Source organism: Phaethon lepturus, unplaced genomic scaffold, assembly GCF_000687285.1.
Source record: "Phaethon lepturus isolate BGI_N335 unplaced genomic scaffold, ASM68728v1 scaffold11145, whole genome shotgun sequence".
Lineage (NCBI taxonomy): Eukaryota > Metazoa > Chordata > Aves > Phaethontiformes > Phaethontidae > Phaethon > Phaethon lepturus.
In genome coordinates this window covers 77205-90679 of record NW_010542693.1, presented here as the reverse complement: position 1 = coordinate 90679, position 13475 = coordinate 77205, and the positions used below count along the sequence as shown (strand labels likewise).

Genomic DNA, 13475 nt, shown 5'->3' with positions numbered 1-13475 from the left:
GGCCATTTCATTATTGCACCATTGTGTCCTTAGGAGTCTTGCTGGAGGCCACTGCCATTTTCTGTCAGATGCAGCCTGCTACAGGAGTGACTCCCAACTGGTTTCTCATCCTTCTGCCTTTTTTTTTTTTTTTTTTTGTTTAAAGTTCACCTAACTTCCTTACTGTTTGCTTTTAGCAGCAAGTAGAAAAGTCTCTTGAATTAAAATAATGATCAGTGTCTGGTTTTGAAATCCCCTTAGTTTTTCTTGTCCTGCCTTTTGGTATTAAAAATCAATGTATCCCATGGGCTGTGTAACTCCATTGGAGGTGGTAGTTTCAGTGCTTTTTATGAACATTTTAGGAAGAGTATCCTGCATGTTTTGGCCTTTTCAAATGTAAATGTTTAATCAGTGCTTGACTGCCGAGAGGGAGTGCAAGAACACATGTGCAAGGCTTATGGTTCTTTTTTCCTTTTTGCAGTGACCTGCTGTCTTCTGAATATCTTGAGAGGCATATCGAGCAAGGTGGGAAGACAGTGGAAGTTAAAGTAAGTATTTCCTTTTTATGCTTTGCTTTTTTAATTTGCTTTGCTTTCAATGTTAATGCAGACTCAGCCGTTTTCTTGGAAGGAAGATACCTGATTTTTCAGGTGATTTGTTTCACTCTTCTGAGGCAAGCATGTTTCATGTCTTCTAACTTTTCAGCTTTTTAAATATGGCAAATAAACTTTAATGGCAACTTTAGTACATTAATGTTTATATCAAAATGGTATCCATGAAAAATGTATACATGGTAGGTTTTTTTACTAGTAAATTTACTTTTGATGCCTGTTGAAGAAAATCTTTCTGGTTTGGTAGCTAGCAGTTCCTCATTGTACTAAATCCCAAGTTTGTTGTTTTTAATGAACTGCTTTGTAAGCTTGAGAATAGCAAAATTTCTTGTATAGTATTTCCAAGTATCTAGTCACTGTCTCATGTTGTGGGTTTCTTTCTCTGGATGTTTGTTGGCATGATGGCTACAAGATCCTGTTTCTTGCAGTTGTTTTCTGTGAAATGTCCCATTGCCTTTGCAGGAGTGTTTTGTTATTTGCATATGACATGAGAGAATTTCCTTGAGGACCTTCTGTTTTTAGAACAATATTGTGTATAAGCCTGGTATAAAATTGCTGTAGATGACATAAAATATGCATGAATGTAATATGTGCTGTGCGTAACGGAAGCTCTTTAGACTTGCCTGTCAGGTCAAATTTTGTTCAAAGTTTACATTTAATTTAAAAAAAAACCCAAAAGTCTTTTATGAAATCTGAGATCACTTAAATATCCTAAAACAAATTATTTAACCTCTGCAATGTGAAAGCAGAAGTGGAAATGGAGAAAGCAATCCTTTAGCCACCGAGTAGCTGAATCCTTCAGCCACTGCGTAGCTGAAGGTACATGTTTCCTTTGGTTTATTCCTTTCTAGCATTTGCAAGGTTGACTTCTGCTTTCTTTTTACTCTCTGATAATAGTCTGCGTACATTATCAGACTGAGGCGAACGCATACATGTTCCATTAAATTGTAAAGACTAATTTCTCAGTCAGCCGTGCTCTGCAGTCACTGAGTCTTGACTCAGATTCAGAATATGAGTCAAAGCAGAAAGAAAGATAATAGCTGATATTAATAAGAACAAAGCAATCCATTCGTCTGCGTCAAGGTATATATGCAAGTTAGCTAAATGAACCGGTCTGAGTCCCATCACTGAATTAGGACAAATCTGTTTCTGATGAGTAAACCTTAATCAAGCAAGGAAATGTTTGAAATCAGTGGCTCTTCTCATGTAGGTACTGTTTAATTGCATGGGGAAGAGATGAGGGGATTGGCCCTTTCAGAGGAAGGGTCATAGAAAGTTTTCTGGGCAAAACTTCTCCCAGTCTTCAGGATCCCAGAGATTATTTCCCCTTTAGTTAGCTGCTGTGCAGGATTGTGGCGTACCTTCAGGGATGGCTATCACTGCCTCACTTAGTACTCTTAAAACTGCTTTAAGTAGAGAACCAGCATTCTTGCATTGACCTTGGTGCTCAAGATGGACTGAATTGGGAGTGAAAGGGTCTCTGGGTTGCACCTTGCTGTGCAAAGAAGGGGCATTGCTGCCCCAGTGGCACATTTCCCTCTCCACACTTCATTGCACCTCACCCTTCATTGCACCTTGCAATGGGCCATGGGGGGGCTCTTCTGCCCCCTCCTCACCAACTGCTCCAGAAGTTTGGCAGGCAGCAGGCCTACAAAAGGGTGCCAGGAACGGGGAACGTGTATTTTTTTGCTTGTTTTGCTGCAACTGAGCATCTGGGATCAGAGGAGATGGAAGCAGCTGCTGTGACAAAATGTGTTGGCCAGTTATGGCACGTTTTCAGAAAAGTTCAGATATCAAAAGATTTTTGGAAGAGTGCAGACTGGCGAGTACATTTTGATGCCAGACACTGAGTGAGGCTAATTTCAGTACCCAACAGCTGTTTAAAAATTAATCTGTCTCCTTCTGACCAGCCAGTATTTTTCAGAGCACCTGTAAGTGCCCTGGAGAGCCCTTTTGTCTGTTGAACAATTTCTGAAAAGCCCAGCAATATCCGTTTTGTTTTGCATTTGAGAAACCGAACTCTGTTTTTACATCAAATGTTTTGAAAATCTTGCTGCAAATACAATAATTTTTTGTGTATGGCCATTTAATACCTTCAGTTTCTGTGGCAACTGTTAAATTGGTTAAAGCATCTTTAAATTGGTAACTTATGACACATAGCAGGCAAAATGTAATTATTATAGTAGATTTTTGGGATTGTGCAGATTGCTTAGATACTTATTTAAAAATAGCTAGTAAAAGGGTTCAAATAAATCACAAAATATGCACTCTGCTACGCAGCACATTCTTAAGCAGAAGGAGGAGAAGAGGTGTTTCAGAAAGGAGCCAGGTTTCTATCAGTTGCTTCAACACCCCACTCTTCACCCACCCCTGTGCCATTTGTCGCCGGCTGTAGGCAGGAGCAGAGGCGGCCTGGGAACATCTCTCTTGCTGCTTCAGCGGGAGAAACGGTGGCAGAAAGAAAAAGTTCGTCTGCCATCCACTGCCAGCTGCAGGCTTTTTATACAGCAAAAGGGCCTCCTCTGTTCTTGGCCTTCTTAGTGACGTAAGGAGAGGTATATTTTAAAACACACACACACACATATATATCTCTATATATCTATCTATATCTATCTCCCCCTTGCATTTCTCAGTGCAGGAATACCGCACAACCACACAAGGCGTCAGTGCTGCTGTTGTGCCACCAGCAATCTGGGAGAAGACGGGATATTTGAATCGTGGGGGGAAGGCAGCTTTAGGTACACTCGGCCGTTTGGGGATGTTACAGGCACGAGTGTCTCTGTGAAGCAGACGCCTGCCTTGGCTCTTACCTGATGTGGAGTTAACTACTTTTGCCATGTCCCCTCCCAGTTTAACACACCCTTCTATTGTAAAATTACATTTGATTGCTGCATAATTCATTAATACGTTGGACCGTTGTGAAGGTGGAACGTTACACATGTTTTTGCAGGGTGCCAGCATTTAGCAGCTGCAGAAGAGAGCTTTCTCTGTGAGATCTTGTTGATTTGGCACAGTTGGGCAGCACCTAAGACATTCTTATTAAAACAGCAGCAGTGTGCAGTGCTTAAGAAAAACAAAAGGAGGTAGATCTTTGAATTATTTTGGTGTTCTCTTCCCCCCCTTTTAATTTAGATCATGTCTCTAACTGCTAGGAAAGCAGCAGTATTGGCCTAAATTCCCTCTGATAGCAAAGAGAATAATCAATTAATAAGAAAGAGAAAAACCCTTCGTGCATTGCCTTTTCCTGGTTGTGTCAGTCCAGATCATCCTATGCTCACAACACATAAATACTCAACTTGTGTATACTTAGTGTTGCTGCAGTATATCTCTGTGTTCTTTTATATATATCTCTCTCTTTTTTGGGCTATCTGTCACTGATGCTGTCAGTGAGATGAAAGGCAAAAAACAGCTGTAGTGCTGAGTAATTCACATTGCTGGATTTTTCTCCCTCAGAAGGAACAACTGATATCTATTCAGTGACATTTTCTCATATAAACTCTTTCAGTTTCCCTCTTTGGAGAGTGTAGAAATAAATATTTCTGCCTGTATTCCCCCAAAACATTGGACAATTCTATGAGTTCTTAGAAAATTGCTTTCTGAAAAACATTAAGGAATGAAAATAATTCAGATCCCAGTCAGAGAACTTGTGGTAGATAAATGCCATGAATTTTTGATGGCATGTTTAAATATAGCTAGAAGGAACTATATTTCATAGGTAATCCTAAAATTTTTAAGGTATAAACACAGTATGTGTATTATGGGCACAAAATTACAGCAAGAGTATTCACAGCATAAAATGACACTGCTTTTTGCTTTTACTTCACAGCACATTCATAATCATGGTGATGTTGAACAACATAAGCAGAGTAATATTAAATGCTAGGTACTGTTTTTCTCCATTGTAGTGTTGATGAAGAAGCTTTGGCCAAACTTGCCTTGTGGCTTGAGATTGCCTTGTGGCTTTGTGTCCCAGGCTGTGCTGAGCCATATTGCTGGCCCCGGTGGTGCTCAGCCACTGCCTGTGCGGCAGCAAGTGCAGGCAGCGCTGTGCCTGGTGCCTTCCTTCAAACCGCCCATGGCCGTCTTCTTGACCTGGGGTGTTCCAGCATGGCCTCATGCTCTAGCAGAGGTGCCGTCACTGCAGTTTGGGGAATGAGGGTTGTGGGGCAAATGCATTTTAATGCTGCATAGCAAAGCAGAGCCCGTAGTTTGCAAAAATAGTCATTATTTCCTTTTGTTATGTGCATTGTTTAGCTGGCAGTGTGTGCAAAATACCTGATACTGTACCTTACAGCTATTTTAATGCCGTGCACAAGAGGGGAAAAGTATTGTTCTTCATTGCCTTACTGTGATTAAAGTCTCGGCTTGTGTGTGGCATGATATGTATTTGAAGGGCTCTTTAAATGCCCTTACTTAGGAAAATAATATAGAAGGGAGAAAAATATTAAAATCTTGAAAAGCCAGAGAGGGCTGGGGACCCTTGACATGATGGATGTTGCTTTTTCTGTTAAACTCCCTCCTCCAAATCTGGTCTGCTCAAGGTGTTGTTAAGGTACAGTCCCTTGACTGAGGGCAATGTCTGTGTTTGAGACTTTATCCCAAATAACATTCCAACATTTTGCCCTGTCGCCACAGGTACGAACTGATCATAAGGCTACAACAATTTGCAGTGTAGCCAGCACACACACTGAGCCAGTGAGCATGTCATTTTAATCATTGACTGGTACGATTCCAATCTTATAGCAAGGTGCTTCCACCAGCATCTTCCAGTTTTAATGGCATCCACTGTCTGAGCTCCGTAGAAGAATCTCTTTAATTTTTCTTCAGCTTTTGATAACTCACCATTTTGTAACCAAAGAGGAAGGCGTTTCAACTTGCCAGAAAAGTTGGTATGCTAAACAGGCGTTCCTGCGAACAATTGTATTTTCTTCCTGAAAACTGGAGTGCCAGTTCGGCTGGGAGGGGAGCGCAGGCAGGCTCTGCCCTGGGAGGCTGGAGCCTAAGGCTGGTGGGGAGCTGTGCGTGCACGTACAGCCCAGAGCTTGCACAACCTGGTGATGAGCCCCTGGGGGAGAGAAGAAACTGAAAAGGAACAAATCATAAATAATGCAGGACTTAAATATGCCTATTTCTGGCAGGGCTTTTTCATCTGTGTCCGGAGATTAGAGAAGCTGTTGGTACCAGAAAAAGCACTCTCTTGCTTGTTTGAGAGAAGATTTTCAATAAAGTTTCCCATAATGTCGTCAGAACTGCTCTCCCCTACTCCCTCAGCAGAGCTCTCTTTGCCTCATGGCAAATTATTAGTAAATCTAGGCCATAATCTAGTTTTTAGTGGTAGCAATAAACTAGCCGAAGAAGAGCTGATGGGGAGTCTGTGAGTGACACAGTTTAGCAGGGGATTCCTGCAAGGTTGATCTTCAGACTGCTTTCGTCAAATATTTTCATTATTTTCATTAATGACTTAGGTAAAAAAAAAAAAAGTATTGTGTATATTAATGAAATTTGCTAGGAGTACAAAAGAAGGAAGCATTACAGTGCACAGAAAGGTCAGATGGAGAACTGGCTGTCTTTGACCAATGGAGTAAATAAAAATGGGATGAAATCAGATAGAACAAATGACAGCTTCTTTCACTTAGGAACTAACTATAGGTGTTTTTGCTGTGTGATGGGAGTTCATAAGTTCAAAGTTCCACAAGAAGGAGAAGATCAGAGTGTAGTAGTGGAACAGGGAATGACTGTATGGTTCATACCTTACAGGATGCTGCCGTTGCAAAGGGAACTGTTGTTGCAGAATATATCGGTCAAATTACTTCCCCTGGATTTTGGCTAGAATTAATGTTACTATATGCACCCTGATGAAGAGTTGACCAAATTTTTAAATTTCTGTGTGTTTTCAGTTACACTGGACATCTTTTTTTTTTTTCCCAGCAGTGTCATGCTGCCGCACTGAATCAATAGGCATTGAGAAATATCTCACTTTCCTGTTTTAGCACTGTTTGAATTATGAAGGCAGTTCCTTTGGGGTTTATTAAAACATAGCATCCTCTGGGGAGTACCAGGGCAAGATTATCAGCCATTGTGTATAATGCATTTGCCTGACCTCATGGTTCTTCAGGCTGACACTTGTAATGTACATTTGCATTAACATTTTTTTAATGTCTGTTTATCTTCCTGCTATTACTAGCTTACTTTCTACATACATCCTGCTACTAAGAAGGAGGAAATTGAAAGTGACAGCTTTCAATATTAGGAGTCCTTCCCAGGCCATGTTTTTGAATATACTACACTAGAATGAATCTCAGATTGTGACTCATGTAGGATCTTGCAGGTTTAATTATCGTGTCTTCCTTTTCTTTATGACATAAAAAAAATAAATCTGGTGGTTTTAGCTAGTCCTGGAGGGGAAAAAATTGTCAGAAAGTGGAAACCATCAAGAGCTTAAAACATACATCCCATGATTGTGGATGTGGGCCCCAGTGATGAAGCCCTAGTTCTGCTGAAGTGAGATGTCAGATGCCTTTGTGACCATCAGGAGTCACCTCTTGAGTATTTTCTGCTACAGTTTTCATATGCCCCAGAGGAAAGGCAGCAGTCCAGTGCTTGAATTTGCAGAAAAATCCTGCCAAGACTTTGTGCACCTCATGAGTTATTTACCATAAGCTACACCATACAGCGTACATAGGCAGAGTGTGGCATCAACCAAGCATTCTGTAAACTCAGACTGTGCAAGGACTGAGTACAGCTAAGAGAAATTAACTGCTGCTATAACATTAAAGAACATTAAATCCCTTTGTAGATCCCTCTTATTAAAAAATAAAAGTATCTTTTTGGGTTTAACTTAATCCTTTTGAGGGGGAATTAAGCTAAGCAAACTGAAACTGCCGTACTTCTGAAAGAGTGCTTCCATCCAAGACTTCAGTATGCTTTAGCTTGACATCTTTACTTACTTGATCTTGACTTCTGTAAATAGTTTATTGCCTAGACGCATCTGTTGTTCCCTATGGATACCGAACTGGCACTGTATTATACACAGTAGGTTAATGTTTCTAGACACAGTCTCAAGCTCTGTGAATTCTCACTCAGAGAGGTTTCTGTCATTCAGAAACAATGAGCCAATAAGGAAATCTAATTAGTATTTTTCTCTGTTTTACTCAGAACTTTGTCTTCTTCTGACTGATTGGTATCCTTGTAGGTGCATGCCCACATCTCATATTCTGTGTTGTGTTTATAGTAATCTTGTACATCACGTGCTTATAACTTGGCTTCAGACTCGAGGTAGGCTGATGAACTGATGTGACAGATTAGTATAGGTAGATTATAAAGAATTTTTGTATAGACCTTGAAAGGTTTGCTCCCTTTCGTTTGTGTACAGGCATGCAAGAAAGGGGCAAAATGACTGTAATTAAAATTACTTGTATGCCATGACTCAGAGACACTAGGCACTGCTACAAGAGGCAACTTAAAGACAACAGAGTAGGCAGGAAGAGGTAACCAACCCTCTTCTCCTCTGCCTCCTCTTTATCCGGTAGCTGATAATTAAACTAAATTTATCTAACACCAAGATAAGGCAAGGCAAATCAAGAGGCTGTTTCCCAAGCAGATGCCAAGGCAGCTCCCAGACCAGATGGCATTGCACTGGCATGAGCTCTCTGTCCACACCCTGCAGCTACATTCATGGAGCATCTTCTCTCATAGCTACTGGGCAGTAAACACAAACCTCATTTGGCCTCCAAACCGGGAAGCTGGGCTGACAGCACACGCCATCTGCTGAAAGCGCCTTCCATGAGTCACCAATGGCAGTTGGAGCGAGTAACCTGTGTGCAGGATCCTGTCACGTACATGTGTGCCTGTTTTTTAAGAGTGCTGCCAACAGTCTTATAAACATGGGCATTTTGTGGAGAAGCCTTAGAAGCAGTGATTCTTTGTTCTAATTTTGGAATCCGTATTTCTGATTTCAGAACCTGAAGTAGCGTTCTAACCTAATGTCACAACAGCGTGTCAACTCTGAGTTCTGTGGGTGCATGTGACAGCTGTCCTTCTACAAGGGGAGGGCACTGGAGACCTACTCTGCAAAGAGGTGGTGCGGGGGTCCCTGGAGTTGTTACTGAGCTGTGTAAGGGCTGAGCCCGGGGCTCTGCTGCAGGACAGCGCAGCCCCGCCAGCCAGGCCCCCGCCTGTGCTGAAGCACATATCAATTAAAGGAGATTTTCTCGTGATGCCGTTACACGGGTCAAAGTGCCATTCTGACTTTTCTGTTTACAGATAGAAACCCATCCCTAGCAAGTCGTTTTGTGCCATAGAAGTCAGTGAGAGGATGTTCATTTTCTCCTCCTGTTGTTCTTTCTCAGGCAGTCTTAGTTATCGCTGGCCCAAACTTTTGCAAGCATCAATAATTTTTAAATAGATCTAAGTGATTACTAGGGAAGCAGTTTTAAAACTAGTGACCCTGGAATGGGTAGGTCTTTAGAAAGCTAATCATTATCTGGCACAGAATGGTGGCATGGTCGTTAGCTGGCCTTTTGGGAGCTTTCTGCTGCAAGGAGAGAGGGAGCTGTTTTACTAGGATCTGAACTAGACCAGTAATCTCCTTTTCTTTGGATTAATGAGTTTTAAAATGGGAATATGTAGCTGCTGGAAAAAGGAAGTTATTAATTTTAGGGTCAGTGCCTGAGTGTAGCATGAGTTTTAATGGCCAGCACCTCTCCTAATTGCAGAAAATTGCTTACTTAAGCATCTGATGTCAGGTGTTATTTGAAAGCAGATGAATGTGCATCCTTAGTTTTCCTCCCCTGGGAAGGTCGTAGTGTCTCTGAGGTGAAGAAATACCGTTAGTGTATGGTCAGCAGATGCTTTCTTCGCTGAGACTGCAGAGAAGAGTGAACTGCTGCCATCACTGACTGTTGTGGCTGTTCTTTTGCTTTGCTTATTCCCCCCCTTCATTGTGAATATTGGTTAATGTGGTTTTTTCATCTCCTTTGTGTTTACTCAGCAGCTGGTGCCTCTTTGGGCTGGGACAAACTATCTCAAAGGATACAAATGGGGACAGGTTTTACTTGCATTGCTAACATCTCTGCCTTCTCATTTTTTAGTATCTTTGCCACACTACCTACCCAGACAGGCTGCAGAGAAACTCAGACTGACATGGGCAAAAAGGGTTGCATGCTGGTTGGCGAGGAGCTGTAGCAGTTCACAGGACAAGATGCCCCTGATTCAGGATTTTGCTATAAATATCCAATTTAAGCATCAAGATGAAGATTAAGTCATAAATTGACCACTATCATAATGATTCATTTGTTTAAATTGACCCTGAGGTCATTCCGTTGTTTTTCTTTTTTTTTTTTTTTTTAGAATGTTACTACATTTTTAGCTCCCCAAATCAATAGACTTGCTATTAAACATCTGTATATTCCATATTGCTCTTGGAAGTCACCGGTAAGGCTGAGACGTTTCATGAAGGAAGGAGAATTTACTGAACTGAGGAAACGGACAACCACGTGCCACAGGCATTGGCAGAAAATCTTCTTTGCTTTGTGCTAGCCACAGCATGAACAGTGGCTGTGCGCCTTGTGGAGGCAAAAACTTTGAACTTCTCTCTGCTGTAGCATTAGACTGCCTTTGGATGTGGTGTGAGTGAGTGAGTGAGTGTGTGTGTGTGTGTTGTTGCAGGCCTGTGTCACAGGCATTGTCACTGACCTTGTCTCATGGGAGATGATATTTAGCCTAATTTTCTCCCAGAGCCTACACAGGCCAGGTTCAGTTTTAGAGCAGAAAGGCTAAATGTGCGGCTCACACTGATGGCTGGCATATGTTAAAAGAGCAGTCTTATTTCCTCTTCGTCTTAACACTGAACCGTTCTGTAGTAGCTGACAAAGGCCAGTGTGGGGCTTTGATTTGCTGAGGTGGGCAATTATTGCTGGCATTTGAGAGAGCAGAGAGGGGCTCTAATAGCTACAGGAAGCCAACAGCTCTTCACAAAACACCCTTGATGCTCTGGACTGAACTGTTCTTGGCAGTAACGGTGCTAATTTCAGCTCTTTGGGGAAGTCTTAATATTCATATGGTATCAGAATATTTTTAGGGGAAAATTAAGATTTTTTTCTTCTCAGCTCCTGTCTCACTGCTACAGATACCAATATAGAAGAGAGACAACCTGAGTCCTTCAGTGAATGTTTCCAAGAGCAGAGTAAAGGAAGATAGGTGTGATGATTACATTTAATCTTTTGGTGGTCTTAGATCTCCCATATACTGTGATTCTTCCTGTAGTACGGTGTATTTTATTACAGCAACTGCTATAAAGGAGCTTTAGTACATGTCAAAACCAACAGGATTTCAGCCTCAGCAGTACAGGGAGGCAATGACAGTAAACTTCTTGTCCAAAATTACATGTGCTCTACAGAAAACATTGACCTGTAGAGTCCCTTCAGTTGTTCTGACTCTCAGTACAGAACCAGTCCCAGACTTTGTAGCTTTAAGTGCTTCTCTCTTCATGGGTTTTGTGAACTGTTGAAAATTAGACTCCCAAAAGTACGATATACAATTTGCACCCTCCCCACTATGTGCCACATGTTACTGGTATGTTTTGTCCGTTTGTGACGCTGTTAAGGAGTGCTAAGCAATCACTCTTCCCAGACCCATGTAGTGCTAGTGCCATCTGGTTTCACTGCATCACCTCTTAATTCTTTTCTGAGGTTATAACAATCCTCAGAATTTCATTTAAGAGTATCCTTACAGTGGGATTTCTTACACTGAAAAGCTCTTTTTAGAAAAAAACCCACACACCACTAGTGCATCAAGTAATTGAAAAAAGCTATTTTCATTTAAACCCTGTAAATTTTATTAACTGGTTTGAGGTGACTTACATTATGTTGGTAGGAACATAAGTCCATGTGTATAAAACATCCCCCAGACGTTAGCATGTACAAATAAATGTTTTGTATTGGTAAGAATAGGTCCCCGAGACAGAGATCAGAGTTATTTTTCTGTTTCCACCAGAATTACTGTGAACTTCAGTAGATCAATGAATTGAATTGATTTGATTAAATAGAATAGAATTTGTGTGTCTGAGTTTTGTTTTTCCTAGGTAAGAATTTAGAGCTGGTTTTCTTACATTTTTCTTTTCTAGATCTGTATGCATAAAAATTTGTTCATGGATTTATTACTGTGAATTAATTTGGAGGTACTATCATGGGGGGCATTTATTTGATTCTCATTAAGAAGATCAAAACATACTTTTGAGCCACCCACTTGGATTCTTAGTATGAAAAGATGTTTCTCCTGGTTACAAAGACATGGTTTTGCAACTAGTGGAGCCTGAGATTCTACTTTTGGTACATATTAACTACGTTTTCTGAGAGCAAACCAATTTGTCTAATTACTCCAAATTCCTTCCACAGCTAGAACTCTGTACAATTCCCTATTACTGTCTTTTCAAGATTATTCCCATATTCATATGCTTACTCCAGTTATTTCTTTTACAGGAACACTACTGCAAGAGTCCTGTTTAGGGAGTATTTTATTACTCATAAGGTTTTATCCCATCCATATAGTTTGACTGTTAGTTTTGTTATTAGCTTACTGAAGTGTCTCTTCATTTACTTTTTATTCATATATTCTGGGAAGACCTGAAAGCCTTAAGCAGTACTGTGTTACTTAAAGTAACTAAGATACAGGAAGTAAGTAGGTGTAAAAAAGGAGAATAAAATAGAGAAAATGAGACAAGGTTTCAGGAAAAACAAAGATGTAGTCTGTCTAAAATCCCATGTAACTTGGGATGTTGGTGGCTAAAATGTATGAGAGTGCAAAGCAGAGATTCAAACCATCTTTTCACTCGTCCCCCATCAGAGTCCCATTGCTTGATTGTCCTGAGAAATGCTGGTCCACGGATGAAGGCTCATATGTCTTCCACCGGACACTCACTGTAGCCTGGTATGGGAGGTCAGCCCTGGAGCTTCTCACAGACATGATCCAGCTAAACATCAGCACAGCCTGTCAAACGTTACCTGTGTGGCTCCAGTAGTGTTTTCCTGCAGACATCTTAGTAGAGAGGTGCCTGTGTTGGGTAGCATGATGGTCACTCTGCAGGTCAGTTTGGTGAAGGTGTTCCGTATCTGTACCAGATACACAAAGAACAAGATGCTGAGGTGAGTAGGCAGCGGAGGTGGCTGCTGCAACTGCAGCAAGTGGAAGGAAGAAGTGCTATGTAGAAGAGAGGAAATAATGAGATTGAAAGAAATTGGGGGGGGGGGGGGAAGTGTAACACTTTTCACAGAAGGTATGCCACAGGACTTGTGCTCACAGAGTGAAGCAACAAGCCTGCCAAGTAGCATCAGACTCGCAGTGTGTTGGATCAGGCGTAGCAGTAGTGCTGCTGCTGGTGCTGGTCACCACGGCTGCAACCTGCGCTGAGTGCTTTGGGGCTCAGCAGCAGCATGGCATGCATGAATGCTCCAGAGATGATTTTGAGGAGGAACTAATAATTTTCAGATTGAGATCAGGTCTCTTTACCTGTGAGCAGCCACGCTCTGACAAACAGGCTGCTATACTCTATTAAGGAGAGCACCTCAAAACAGAAGCACCCATACTTTGTAGTTGCTTTCAAAAACAAAATTGCAGATTGTAGAAAACGAAACAGGATTTCCTGATCAAAAGACAAAACTACCAACATATTCTATGTGTTTTCTTGCCTTTTGCCTCGACTTGATTAATTTTTTTTTTCTGTATTTGAAAAATAAAATCCAAGAGCATTTCATGTCAGATGTCTAAAATGACTGTGCTATGCATCATGCAAGTGACTGCTGGCTTCTGAAAAAGCAGTAATTGTAATGCCTTTCCTTCCCTACAGTGAACAGACATAAATATTCACATGGCTGGGGTACATTAGGCTAG

The 13475-nt window shown here is 41.3% G+C and overlaps 1 protein-coding gene across 1 annotated transcript in view; it reads left to right on the top strand.

The window, feature by feature from the left end:
- Positions 1-460: 460 nt before the first annotated feature.
- The window catches only part of ADAM22 (ADAM metallopeptidase domain 22), a gene marked incomplete at its 5' end in the record, with an annotated part of 73083 nt that continues 60068 nt past the window's right edge, over positions 461-13475 (top strand). Inside the window, one exon of the mRNA XM_010288116.1 lies at positions 461-527. Coding sequence (XP_010286418.1) covers positions 461-527 — 67 coding nt within the window. The remainder of the gene's footprint in view (positions 528-13475) is intronic.